Raw genomic sequence first — 15,032 nt, forward strand, 5'->3', positions numbered from 1 at the left:
TTAAAGCTAGAAGTAACCTCAGAAGCCACTGAGTACAGCCTGCTCATTTTTTAAATAAGGAAACTGAGACCAAAAGAAGGTAATGACTTCCTCCACTCACACAGCTCGTAAATGTCTGAGGTCAGATTCAAAATCAGGTCTCTTGACTTCCATATCAAGCACTCTACTGTGTTCCCCTTCTCAACCCCATCGCACTTCATCCTCAATAGGTTATGCTTTCTGAAGTGTTCAGTGATTTCTAAGATTGTTGTGGATTAGTATTGGCTTACTGTGTAGGGAGCCATGAGTTGGTGATTTGCCATTTTCAGCGTCCCCAAGGTGATCTGTAAGTATTTGCCTTCTACACTTGTCCTTTGTTCACAGAAGTTGGAAATTAAAGTTCTTTATAGCTATCTTCTCCTTCCTCTGTCTCCCTTTCCACATAGTGGTGGCAATAAGCGTAAACTGAGCACTGGTATCGCCCTGATTGGAGAACCCTCGGTCGTTTTCCTGGATGAACCGTCCACAGGCATGGACCCTGTAGCACGACGACTGCTCTGGGATACAGTAACACGGAGCCGTGAATCTGGAAAAGCCATCGTCATCACCTCTCACAGGTAAGGCCAGGCGTTGTTCAGTTCTGTGGAAGGTAGGGAGGACCACAAAGGGGAACAAGAGCTGGAAAGATGGATCTCTGGCCTTACTTGTATTTCTGAGTTGCTAGAATTACAGGGAGGGAAGCTAAGCTACAGCCAAGGAAACTCCTGAAGGAGACGGGAGAAATGTCAGGTTCTTCTGATATTGAGCACCCCTTGTCTATGGAGGCACCTTATAGCTCTATATGCACCATATCACTCCTTTACCTGTCAAGTGCTTTTGATTCTTCCAGTATCACTACTTAACAATCCAGGCCAAGTGCCAGGCCTGCCTTCTAATGAGATGGGACAGAGTGCTGGCTCTGACTGGCACACAGCCCTTATTCTGCAAGGGGAGGGTGTTTCAGTGTTTCTTCCTGTCCCCCTGTCTCTCCAGCATGGAGGAGTGTGAGGCCTTATGTACCAGGCTATCTATCATGGTGAATGGGCAGTTCAAATGCATAGGCAGCCCACAGCACCTCAAAAGCAAGTTTGGGAGTGGATATACTCTGCTGGCCAAGGTCAAAAGTAAAGGAAGCCAGGCAAAGATGGCGGAATTCAAGACATTCATCAACTTGACATTCCCAGGTAAAGTAGTTTGAGCCTCAAGAAGCTCAGGTCTTCCCTTTCTAACTCTCTAGCTGCCCATGTTAACCTGGGGCCTTCCTGAAAAAGAAAAGGGTGGGGGAAGCTCTAAACAGACCCACTTAATAATTGTCCCTTCCTAGCATTTTTCCCATCCCTATGAATATAACTAAAACCTCTTAATTATTTTGATTTTTAAAATATGTTTAATTATTTCTTAATTATGTAAGTGCTTTTTATCTTTGGCTAGTTTTAAACCTTAAGTTGACTTTCATCTGCCACAAAATATATCCTTCTGGCCTTTTCTGACTGACCAGGTAGCCTATTATGAAGGAACACAAGCCCTCCTTGATACAAGCTAAGAAGCTAAGCATTGGGAACATAAATCTTTTCCCAGAGAAATAGCCACCCAATGTCTTCCAAAACAAAAAGACATATTTTGATTCCTGGTTTCTCTTGAAGTTAGCCTGCTGGTAGCCTTGATCATGTAAAATCATAAATTTAGACCTACCATTCCCTCTGATTTCTGCACCATCTCTGACTGCTAACCAGACAGATTACTAGTAGAGTTGTTACTTTTTTAAAGCATCTTGGTCAGCAGAGGACCAGCCCCTGAACAATAAATAAGATGAAGATAACTGAGAAGAGCTAAAGGTCCAGTATAGTTGATCAACTTGCCTCTTTCCAGAACAAAAGAAGTCTTTACTGGTTGGTATAGGTGATGAAAGACAAGGCATCTGGCACAAAAACGGAAGAGAAGCAGCAGGATAGGAAATCAGAAGAGAAATGAAAGGGGGAAAGGAAGAAGGCAGGAGACAGGGTGAACACACTCCTTAAAATGATGAAAAATTTCATTGGAAACAGAGTCAGCTTCACAAAGAGACTTAAAACAGCTCTGCATTCATTCCCTGAGCAAATAGTCCTATATGATTTATTGGATCAGATTTCATTTAATTGAAAAGCCATTTTATTCCTTTTTGTTGTTGCTGTTCAGTCATTTTTCAGCCATGGACAATTTTTTAAATTTGGGATTTTCTTGGCAAAGGTACTTGAGTGGTTTGCCATTGCCTTCTCCAAAAGAGGGAACTGAGGCAAACAGGGTTAAGGAACTTGCCAAGGGTCACACAACTAGTAAATGTCTGAAGCCAGATTTAACCTAGGTCCTACTCTCTATCCATTACACCACCTTGCTTCTCCACTTAATTCCTAGTCAATTATATGTTCTTCTTGAGTCAGAAATTTTAGTTTTCAGAAATATTTTTTGGCATCTTCATGCCTCCTATATTATTTCTCTGATTTATCTATGACTCTGGATGTTGTTCAAAGTTTATTAAATTATTGCAAAATAGATTTCATACCAAATTGATTCATCATCATCAGGTCCCCTATATTAGAATTTAAATTGTCTTACAACAATTAAAAACATTTCTTTGTGTCCCTTGTGCCTAGAATTCTGTTCAAAATTGGATGTCAAGGGGAGCTTAGAGAAAACTGTAACTATATCTTATCTGTGAATATATTTTTTTCCTGGAGATGAAGGTTTTAGAATAAGCCCCATCAAGGAGCAGAACCAGGAAAACATTATACACAGAGACTGATACATTGTGGTACAATCGAAGGTGATGGACTTCTCCATTAGTATCAATGCAATTTCCCTGAACAATCTGCAGGGATCTAAAAAAAAATCCTACCCACAAGCAGAGGATAAACTGTGGGAGTAAAAACACCGATGAAAAGCAACTGCTTCACTACAGGGTTGGAGGAGATAAGACTGAGGAGAGACTCTAAATGAACACTATAATGCAAATTCCAACAACAGGGAAATGGGTTCGAGTCAAGAACACATGTGATAACCAGTGGAATCATGCGTCAGCTATGGGAGAGGGAAAGGCGGGGGGGGGGGGGGGGGGGAGGGGGAGGGGAGGGAAGGAAAAGAAAATGATCTTTGTTTCCAGTGAATAATGTATGAAAACGACCAAATAAAATAATGTTTAAAAAAAAAAAGAATAAGCCCCATCTAAGATCGCCTCTCATGAATTCTCAAAATGAAGTATGCCCTCTTTCACCACAGCATGTATAAAGCACCACAGTAGTATAAAGTCCATTGAGTTACTGTTACAGAAAAGATAGATAATATCCATAACAATACTTACCAGAAAATCAAAGAACATTTCACTGTATAGATGATTTTCTTTTCAGAGAATACTAAAAACTACTTGGGAAGAGAGAAGGCTACCTAACCCTTGAGTCACTAATTAATTTTGCAAAAAGAGAAGCCAGGAGATGACACAGATGTCTATACTTCATGCTACATTTTGTGAAAAGAGGAGGCAGGTGATCAAAAAATAAACAAAAACATTAGAGACTTCTTCAAGAAAGCAAGTTTTAAGGCTGCCTCTGGGATGGGTATCCATTCATCCTTAGCTCTAGTACCCTCTCCATCTGAGTCTACAGCTACATCTTTGATATATCGCATAAAGATTGACCCTGAATCATCAAGAAAATTATGTTGAGTGTAGTCTTTTTAATAAGCTAGAGAAATGTATGCTTTAGGAAATGTTTCATCTATGATTATTTCATTGTTTTAAGTTTTATCTTTCTAAACGACTAAACTTCAGCACCTAGAAAATAAAGTTAAATAAAATGGCTCACCCTCAACAATACTGCAAAAGTGGCAGCATTCTTTTTTAGCAGTATCTGCTCTTTTGTATTATCCACACATATGCTTCCCTCAAGTGTGGCATGAATATTTGGGTTGACTCTAGCTTGAAAACTAGATCGAAAAATAAATCTACCAAGAAATGCCCTTCCTCACACCTCATCCCTCACAAGCGACATCTCTTCCTCTTTGTCAGGCAGTGTCCTAAAGGATGAGCACCAAGGGATGGTTCACTACCACCTGCCTAGCAAGGAACTCAGTTGGGCAAGGGTAAGTGAAGGGACCAGATCTCTCAGATGCCAACCATAGTGACTGCCTCTGAGAAAGGGTACAAGAAGAAAGATTCTGCTCTCACAGAGAACACATGATCTAGTATGCCATCCAGATATCTGGAAATATGGTGAAAGTCTTCTCCACAGGGAACTCTTTACTTTTCCTGCATGAAAATCCTTCTACTTCTTATCCTCTAACACATTTCTTCTCTCTACACTTCTCCAACACTAACCATGGCAATACTGGCCAGTATTTCTCAGTTCTGATTCTCTCTAACTGATTTAAATGCCTTTGACACCAAGCACAGGCTTGGTGAAGCCAGTGCTTAAAAGACATGGGACCCAAAGAACTCTATTAGCCTGGGGAGTAGGATGATCCAATGTAAAGGACCTCTGGGGGATTTTTCATCTCTGTTTCATTCTGCAACAAAGTGTTCTGGGGCTATGAAATATATTCTCCCATTGGATTCTGCAAAGACAGAGAGGTCTTTCCCTTTCCAAGACTTCTTCATTTCTAGTCCCTTAACTGTTGTCATCTGACACACTTAGGAACTAAAAACTCTTGAGTTTTCCCCACCCTACCTCCAGAAAACTTTACTAACAGTTACTGTCTGTTGCCCCAAAGGTGTTTGGTGTCTTGGAAAGATACAAAGATGATTATGACCTGGAAGACTACTCTATCAGTCAAATCTCTCTGGAACAAGTCTTCATGAATTTTGCTCATTTACAGTTTACAGAAGATGCATTTGCAAGTAGGTATATGAGATCAGCATTAATTCTGTGTTTGCTGATATATAATGTTAATAATTTGAGTCATCTATAGAAGAGATTCAACCCTATTTTCTGAGGCTAAAGCTTCTTGAAGATGAGGTCTCACAATTTCATAATTCTCCTGTGAGAAAAAGCTTGAAGAGATAAGAAAAAACTTTCTACAGAATAGTCAACCTGGCTAGAGGGTCTCTGTGGCTCCTTCCTCCTGCTAGGCAGGTGTGGGAGAGAAACACTCCTTCATGAGCCCCATATCATAAAGCTCCTCCAGCCTGCCAGCCACTGACAAGCTGCTTATATCAATGATAGATCACTTCCTCTTTGGGCTTCTTTGTCCCCATAAGGATGTGTGTCTGTGTCTATGCAGATTATTTTGCTTATATTTGTGACACTTCTGCCCTGTGTCACATCCTGATGTCCAGAACATTTCATCCTTTAGAATTTCCCCTGAGAAAAGTAATGCTCAAAATAATAGAGGAAGAAAAGGGATAACTCAGGGGAGAAATTGATTTACAAAATCAGAAGGCTAGGTTTTTTTAAATATACAAGTATAATAGATTCTAGACTTTAGAAATGAGTGCCTGTATCTCTGTTCCCCATACCACTGAGAAGCCATGTGGTTCCCTTGCTCCTTCCATCTATATGAGCACACTCCTGACTACTCATCTGTGAGGGACCAGAACTCCAACTGTCCTGGGGTCAAAATACCATTCAAGAAACCTTCCATGATCTGTTTGCTAGACATAACTGTCAACAGAACACATATAGCTTTTTATAAGTTCTGAAGACAACCAGTATGACCAACTGCTGCTGAGCAAGGGGTCAATCATGTTTTTAATGTCTCTAGATGCTGAACTCAATCTTGGTGGTCCTTCGGTGCCTCCACCAAAGGGGAATGAAGAAACAAGGGAAAGTTGGTATTTATTATGGTTGGGGTATTTGTGAATTTCCAGCACTAAGGGCACCAGGACCTCAAAGACAGAAATTACTGATTTAGACATTCTGCTAACTTTCTTTACTCCAGCCCCTCTTCAGGCCATCATGACCGAATGGAAAAAAAAAGAACCTCTTGCCCAGTATCAATACTATTCACACTATGTGTTTAGAAATCCTAGAGATCTAAGTTGAAAGGTTACAACTTCTATCCAAGGCCTTAGAACTCCCCTAGAAATTCTGGAATAGGTTCCAGTGAGTTTAAAAAACAAGATAGCAACGGTTGGAACTCCCAGCTCAATAGTCAGTCTTTCTCAAGAACAAGTACCTGCCTTGTGGAATCAAAGGAAGCTTAGCTAGAAGAATACATATGCTCTAGGGCAGCGATGGCAAACCTTTTAGAGACCGAGTGCCCATACTGCACCATCATGCCCCGTGTGAGCCTCCCCTTACCCCAGACAGAAGAGAGAGGAAGCATATCCATCGGGCTGCTGGGCAGAAGGGCAAGTGATAGGAGAAATGTCCTCAGACACATGTGTAAAGGGGGAAGGGAGCATCCCCCTCCGTCACACTCTGGCACATAGGCCATAGGTTCCCCAACACAGACTAATGCTGCATGCTTCTAAGAGGGGAGTGGGAGAATTTTTCCTACTCCCCTGCTTTCAGTATAGCCTAGCTAAGGACTTGGAACTCTTAGTTAGGATGCCCTACAAATGCTAAAGCAAAATAGATGGATAGGTCTACTCAGGTAGTCTCTCAAAACAAAGTATTCCTCAAGGCCCTAACTGTTCATGCTGCTATTTATTCAAGAACTAATAGGGAGCAATGAAGCCATCTCTCCATCAGGAAGGTGGTAGAAGCCTGAGAATGCTTTAAGACAAAATTCCCAGGAAGAAAAAGAGAAAGTAGAACCTCACTGACAGAGCCAGAAAGCTAGAAAAAGGTTGAGGTGCCTTGCCCATACTGACTCAAGGCAACAGGTGAACTAGAATGAAATTTGTGTTTTACCATTGTGCCCCTTTTCAAGAACTCTGAGGTATTTTTAACTTCTGCCTTCTAAATGCACTCTCTCAGAACAACTAAAGAGTTGATCATTAAAGGACATGTTCAGAAGAGTACTCTGCTGAGCCACAGAAGGAAGTCTGGAGCAGCAGTCAGGATTGAAAACTCCACAGGGGACTCTATTTCTGTTGTCATTGGTCAAGAACTACCTAACTTTTATATTATATGTATGTCTTCACTATGTATATATGTATGCATAAATATATATCATAGGGTATAAGTTTACCTTTTACATTTTTAAATAGTCTCTTCAAAATGGGAATTATTTAGATACAAAGTTAAAATGTCAACCTTTCTAATTACAGGACCAAGAACTTAGTTATGAACTGGGATCTGATCAGACTTTCCCCAAATGAAGGCAAATATATGTTAAGATGAAGAAGAGAAGGTACCATCTGGAAGATGTAGCCACAAGTGTACCTAAATTGGTGGAAAAGTGTCCTCATATTAAGTTGTGTATAAATGATAAATGTGTCATATTAAATCTTACTGTTATGAGAGATCCTCAGGCATTTGTTGGTTATAATTTAAAAGTAGAAGGGAGTGATCCCAGAGGCCATTTAGTATAACATCCTTATTTTCTAAATGAGGAAACTGAGGCCTGGGAAAGTGAGGGCATGTAGAAGTAGCAAATGAAGAATTTGAACCCACAATCTCTGATGCCAGAGTCATTGTTTTTTCTCATACACCATGCTGGCAATCCAAAATTTGCAAATACCTTTCTGTACAACTGTCCCTTGTGAAGCAAGTAGTTCAAATATTATTATTCCCATTTCACAGATGAAAAAAATTTCAATTCAGATTGTACCCTCTCCCGTGGATATGGCTTCCCCAACACCTCTCTCCTGTTTTGCTTCCTGTTTGTCTGACACTTTGGTTCTTTTCGCTGTCATCCTAAAAATCTGGGTGTCCTCCAAAGCCTCTACTCTAGGCCCTCTTCTCTCTAGATTCTTCTCTTTTATCTATTCCCACAGATTCAGTTGTCATCTCCATATAGATGACTCCTAAATCCACACACATATCTCTCCCATGTCCTGCTTCATTAACCTAAAAGCACCTCAAATTCAGCATGTCCAAAACTGATCCTTCCCCTGCATCCAAAAAGCCTTGTCCTTCCTACTACTACTCTCATTCTGTCCAGTCATCCAAGCTTAAACCCTAAGAATCATCTTTGCTTTTTCCTTATCCTCACCCAGTACATCCAACCACCTGCCATATTGTGTCATTTACTTCCACATCTCTAATATCTGTCTCTTTACTTCAGTTCACACTGCTGCCCCAACCCTACTCCAGGCCTTTATCAATTGTGACATTCAGCTGCAATGTGTAATATTGCTATTGTAATAGTCTCCTAACTGGTCTTGTTCCTTCCATTCTCTGAGAATCTTGAGAATTAGAAAATATATATTCCAATCTATTCCAGAAAAGATTTCTCTCTACAACAAACTCAACAAATGGTCATACTCAAGATTTTGTTGGATGTGTTCCAATGAAAGTAATATACCTATTTCACTTTGGGATAGTTCTTTTAAAAAACAAAAAGACAGGCCCTTCATAAATTTCTATGAACTGATATAAAGAGAAGTGAGAAGGAGAACAGTACATATGGAACTGAAATATTGTATGATGATCAACTTTGAAGGACTTAATTATTATTAGTAAAACAAGATTCCAAGATATCCCCAAGGGACTCAAAAGGGAAAATGCTATCCATAGCCAAAGAAGGAAATGTTGGAATCCAATTATAGCTCAAAGCATGTCATCTTTCACTTTATTTCCTACATGAGTTTTTTAATTGTATGTGTGATATATGTCTTCTGTCACAACATGAGGAATATGGAAATATGTATCACATGAAAGCATTGATATAACCTATATTAGACTATTACCACCTCAGGGAGGAAGATGAGGAGGGAGAGATGGGGAGAATATGAATTTCAAAATGTCAGAGAACAATTTCAAAAATTATTTCTATGTGTAATTGGGGAAAAAAAAACTAAGTTAAAAAAAAAAAAGCTTTCTTTCTTCCAATACAGGGAGAGATTGAAAATAAGTGAAAGAGGGCCAGCTAGCTAACCCAGACCTAGAGATAGGAGGTCCTGGGTGTTAATCTGCCCTCAGACACTTGTTGCTTAACCCCAATTGTTTAACTCTTGCCACTCTTCTGTCTTAGAAATGATACTAAGACAAAAAGCAAGGGTTTAAAAAAAGAAAAAATGGGAAGGAGGCAATCTGTTGAAGGAGATTGGATGGAATAAGATCACTTACACGAGTAAATAGTTTGGCCTTATTAAGGAGAAAGGCCACTTCATCATGTGAAACATCAAGTAAAAAAGAAAAGAGTGGCAGAAGGCACCTGAGTGATCAAAGAAGAGTAAGAGGAGAGAATTCATGGCAGATAGTCTCAATTTTTTCCCTAAAATATGGTGCAGGGTTTGAGGATGAAAGAAATGGTTTGAAAGTCTCTATGGAGAGAGGATGGTGAATAAATAAAGAAGGCATAGTATGATTGCCTAGCATGGAGCCAGTCAGAATTGTTGTGTGATTTTCTCCATCTTGGAGCCAGTCAGAATTGTTGTATGATTTTCTCCATCTTCAGTAGCATATGTGAGGGAGCTAAAGGGAAGTGATACAAGGCTGAGGCTTGGCTACGCATAACTGGCAATTTGATAAATGGCCTAAGGATTCAAGAAAGGAAACCAGTGTAGAGTGGTTCACCAGGGATCAAAAAGGGAAAAAGAGGAGAGAGTGGCTGGTGCAGGGAAGATGGGCAGGGATAGAATTGAAGGGGTTGGAGGTACAGTGTGAATGAAGAGTAGAATATTATAAGGGAAAGCAGTGGGAGATGTGAAAAACCAATAGAGTATAGTTGGAAAAGGGAACGAACATGGAAGTGATACATTTGTGGATGATGGCAAGATCAAGGGTGAAAGAAGAGAGACTGGGAGGCCCTCATGGGCAAATATCTGGCTTTACTGTGAGCAGAAGAAATCACAGGAGTAAGAGGTCTAAAAGTTTCCCCCAAGTTCAAAACCCGAGACTCCAAGTTAAAAATATACACTTTTATAGTTTCATATCTGTCCCCAAAAGGCCTCCTTTCCAAGAAATCCCCCAAATCCCCGACCTCCATTAGCCCTCCAAGGCTTCTCTGAATTAATTTGCTCTAAAGTACATTATAAAATAGATTCTGATTACTAAAGTATGTCTATCTTTGTGTATGATTAAGTAGTGAGGAGGAGGAGTTCAGGGGGAGTGAAAAGGATGAGAAACTAAGAGGTTAGTGTATTTGAGGGAGACTCATTAGGTATATTGAAGTTCCCAGTCAGAGAACAGGAGTTTAGAAGGAAAGGAAAATTGTAAGCCATATGTCAAATTCATTGAGGAAGGAGGGTGAGTGACCTAGAGGTCTGAGACAACAGCTACTAGGATTTAGATTGAGTGGTAATCATGACTAGAATGAACCACAAAGTAAGAGAAGTTACTAGAGAAAGGGAGAGGACTTAGAAGTGGCAATGGGAAGGGGAACACAAAATAATTTACTGTCAGACCTGTGGATAGGAGAAGAATTTATGGACCAAATAAGGCATAGAGATGCTAAATAGAAAATTTTGACTACCTTAAATTAAAAAGGGGTTGCACAAACAAAACCAATGTAACCAAGATTAGAAGGGAAACAAAAAATGGGGGAGGGGGGCGCCTGTGGAATTTTAGAGCAAATGTCTGGTGTGGGCTTCATTTCTCAAATAGAGAATGGAATCAAATTTATAAGAATACAAAGCATTCCCCAATTGACAAATGCTCAAAGGATATGAACAGGCAATTCTCAGATGAAGAAAATAAAACTACCTATAGTCATATGAAAAAATGTTCCAAATCACTATCAATTAGAGAAATACAAATAAAACCCCTCCAAGATACCACCTCACACCTGTCAGGCTAACTAATATGATGAAAAAAAAAGAAAAATTATAAATGCTAGAGGGGGATGTGGGAAAAGTGAAACACTAACACACTGTTGGTGGAGCTATGGACTGATGCAACCAGTCCAGGGAACAATTTGGAACCATGCCCAAAGGACCATAAAACTGCATAACCTTTGATCCAACATTACTACTACTAGGTCTGTATCCCAAAGAGATCAAGGACAGGGGGAAAGGACTTACTTGTACAAAAATATTTATAGAAGCTCTTTTTTTAGTGGCAAAGAACTGTAAATTGAAGAGATGTCCATCAGTTGGGAAATGGCTGAACAAGTTATGGTATATGGTTGTAATGGAATATCATTGTGACATAAGAAACAAGGAACAGGGCAATCACCTCACACACACACACACACACACACACACACACACACACACACACACACACACCCCAAACCCTGGAATGTCTTAGATGAAGTGATCCAAAGTGAAGTGAGAAGCAAGAGAACATCTTACACAGTAACAGCAATAATGTACAATGATCAGCTGTGAATGACTTAGTATCAGTAATGCAAGGATCTGACAACTCCAAGAAGCTCATGACAAAAAAGGCAATCTACAGAAGTAACTGATATCAGATTGAAGCAAACCATTTTTCACTTTATTTCCTTCATAAGTTTTCTTTCTCGTATAAATGATATGTAGCTTCTTTTACAACATGACAAACATGGAAACCTATATTTCATGATAGCACATATATAACCTGTAGCATATCGCCTGCCATCTTGGGGAGGGAAAGGAGGAAGAGAACATGAATCAAAAAATGTCATAAAATGATTAAAAGTTATATCTACAAGTAATTGGGAAAATATAATAAAAATGTTTTAGAAAAATAAGTGGCAATGAGGGGATCAAAGATTATTTCAACTCCCCCACCTTGACCAGTGAGTTGAGATTGAAGTTCAGTCAGTATCAGTATGAGTGGCCAGGGAGGCTGCGTCAACAGGGAGAAGCCAGAATTAAGAAATGGGAAAAGATTAAAATGAAGGGAAGTTTGTTGCCTAAGGGACTAGAACTCAGGAGAGAGACTAAGGCTGGATAAATTTAAGAATCAACTACATAGAAATAATTGAGTCCATGGGAACTGATAAGATCTTTAAAAGCAAGATAGTATAGGTGAAAAAGAAAAGAGGGCCCATGACAGAACTTTGAGGGAAAACCAGGGTTAGTGGAAGAAACCTAGATAAAATTTTGGGGAAAAAGACTGAGAAGAAACATTCAAATAGATAGAAAGAAAACCAAGAGAGAGTAATGTCATGAATACCTAGGGAGGAGTGGCCAGGAGAAGGGAATGACAAATAATGTCAAGGATGCAAAGAAGTAGCTCAGGGTATCCTCGAGCCAAGTCTTTAAAAAAAAAAAAAACACCTTACTTTCTGTATTAGAATAAGTATTGGGTATTGGTTCCAAGGTACACAAAGAGTAAGGACTAGGCAATGGGGGTTAAGCAACTTACCCAGAGTCACACAGCTAGGAAGTGTCTAAGACCAAATCTGAACCCAAGACCTCCCATTTCCAAGCCTATTTCTCAATCCACTGAGCCACCTCGCTGCTCCCAAGAGCCTAGTTTTTAGCTAATCATTTTCTTGACTCACAGTGAGGTCAGCTTGCTTTTCACATAGATCACAAGAGATATGGCTAATCTTCTTGGACAGTCGTTGAAAGTTCCTTGTGCCCTATTAGTCGCTTTAATTCAATGGCCAATGGCCAATATTCTCATCAGTTCGATTGAGTAATTTCTTCACTTTGATCGATGACAATGATCCATATTCTTCAATGTTTTCTGGTTATATAAGAAAACTTCACATTCTGTTATCAGATTGTTAAGTAAACTTGAATTTCTGAGGAAATTCCTCAATCTACTTCCTTTTTCCTAATAAAGAATGTTTGGGAAAACTAAATAACAATATGTACAAGTTGAGATCTTTACCGTATACCACATAATAAATGTAAGATGGATCATAAATTATTTAAAAGTTAGAGGAAAATTTAAATACATGTGTATGCACAGTTCCCGGCAAGAGAATAGAGGGGGAAACAGAAAAGTTAGTGCAAAAAGCAGTGTAACAACTGTCTGAATTTTCCTTAGCTAATTAACTGTACCTAACTTGAATTAAAATCCCCCAAAAGAACATAAACCCAGGGTAGAGACTTTTCTGAGATCTGAATAGCTACAATTTATCTAAGATCCCATATCTCACAAAGACCAGCAGATGGTAGCAAAGACCCACACAGCTGCCCAACAGACATCTGCAAGAGCAATATGGCCACCCAGGGTAAACTATCCACTGGACAGCAGAAACATCTAGTAAAGGACAGATCAATGAAGAGAAAAGAAATGCAGAATATTCCTTCTCAGGAGAGAAAGCAGCTAATTTGATCACATTACCAAAGCAAAAGTGTGAGTTGGTTGGTTGGCTATTGGTGGATTCCTTCCATGACCAAATGCATTCTCTATGTATGTACACATCCGTGCCTACTTTCTATGTCAGTATCTATGAGTGTCCCCTAAATGTGTTTCTTCTACCACCACCCACAACAGTGATGTGGACCTGAGGCTAAGTGAACCCTGCATGTAGAGTGGAAAATTGTCTTGGTATTTATCTTGCCATGCTCTTTATTTGAAAGCCTTTTGCTTTAAACCATGTCATCCATCTGGCTAGTAAAAGAAACACATTGATGAGGGCTAATAAACTAGAATTTGAATGAATGCTGAGCCATACCCATAATCTGCCTCAAAACTGGGGGTACCCACCTTACACCCATCAGATTGGCTAACGACAGCAACAAAAAGTAATGAATGCTGGAAGGGATGTGGCAAAGTCGAGACACTAATGCATTGCTGTGGAGTTGTGAATTGATCCAAACATTCTGGAGGGCAATTTGGAACTATGTCCAAAGGGCGCTAAAAGAATGTCTGCCCTTTGATCCAGCCATAGCACTGCTGGGTTTATACCCCAAAGAGATCATAAGGAAAAAGACTTGTACAAGAATATTCATAGCTGTGCTCTTTGTGGTGGCAAGAAATTGGAAAATGAGGGGATCCCTTCGATTGGGGAATGGCTGAACAAATTGTGGTATCTGTTGGTGATGGAATACTATTGTGATAAAAGGAATAATAAAGTGGAGGAATTCTATGTGAACTGGAATGACCTCCAGGAATTGATGCATAGTGAAAGTAGAAGAACTAGGAAAACATTGTACTCAGAGATTGATACACTGTGCTACAATCAAATGTAATGGACTTCTCTACTAGCAGCAATGCAATGATCCAGGACAATTCTGAGGGACTTATGAGAAAGAACTTTATCCACATCCAGAGAAAGAACTGTGGGAGTAGAAACACAGAATAAAAACAGCTGCTTGATCACATGGGCCATTGGGGATGTTATTGGGGACATAGACTCTAAATGATCATCCTAGTGCAAATATTAATAATATGAAAATAGGTCTTGATCAATGACACATGTAAAACCCAGAGGAATTGCATGTCGGCTATGGGAGTGGGATGGAAGGAGATAAAGGAAAGAACATGATTCATGTAACCATTTGAAAATATTCCAAATTAATTAAGTAATTAAATAAAATTTTTTTAACTAGTGGTACCCAAAAAGTCGAGAATAGGGATGGGAAGTTCTCCCTATAAAACTGTGAACAGAATTCCACCAAAGTCCTCCCTCTAAAGTCACAAGTGCTGGGGGGATAATGCTGATTTCTTGAAAGCCATATCAGGGAAACACAAGCTCTAGAAGAGCCTCCCAAGCTGAAAAAACTTTGAATATGGACTGAATAATTTTTTGTGTATCTTCTGTCTAAATATCACCCTTAGTAAATTGGATAGCATAGGCACAATTCTATGCCTAGAGTCTGCTCCCCAGGAGAGGGTGAGCATTTGTTAAGTTCTATGTGTCAGGCACTCTGTTAAGTACTAGAGATACAAATATAAGCAGAAAGATAATCCCTGCCACAACCTGAAGCTTATGCTCATAACCAAAAAAAAGGAACTGAAAAGAGAAGTGGAGGAGATGATACTCATGCAGGAAGGAATAACAGCAAAACCCAGAAAATCAGAAACACAGCCAAGTGGAGAAGAAAATGATTCTGGGCTGTAACTGTCCCCAAAACAGAGTTTCCAGAAAGAAATCACTAATGGGAGATG

At 39.6% G+C, this 15,032-nt stretch overlaps 1 protein-coding gene across 8 annotated transcripts in view; it reads left to right on the forward strand.

The window, feature by feature from the left end:
• LOC100017234 (phospholipid-transporting ATPase ABCA3-like) overlaps positions 1–7,395 on the forward strand; it is a 351,884-nt gene extending 344,489 nt beyond the window's left edge. For 7 of the 8 annotated variants that reach the window (XM_056805469.1, XM_016424232.2, XM_007499514.3 and 4 more), the window contains 5 exons: positions 426–596; positions 1,012–1,202; positions 4,055–4,128; positions 4,756–4,882; positions 7,199–7,395. In XM_056805469.1, the coding sequence (XP_056661447.1) occupies positions 426–596; positions 1,012–1,202; positions 4,055–4,128; positions 4,756–4,882; positions 7,199–7,212 (577 nt within the window). In that variant the 3' untranslated portion in view covers positions 7,213–7,395. Of the gene's footprint in view, positions 1–425; positions 597–1,011; positions 1,203–4,054; positions 4,129–4,755; positions 4,883–7,198 lie in introns of those variants that run through there. The other variant, XR_470380.3, reaches the window with a different exon arrangement.
• The last annotated feature ends 7,637 nt before the right edge of the window (positions 7,396–15,032 follow it).

This window comes from Monodelphis domestica, chromosome 7, assembly GCF_027887165.1.
Source record: "Monodelphis domestica isolate mMonDom1 chromosome 7, mMonDom1.pri, whole genome shotgun sequence".
Lineage (NCBI taxonomy): Eukaryota > Metazoa > Chordata > Mammalia > Didelphimorphia > Didelphidae > Monodelphis > Monodelphis domestica.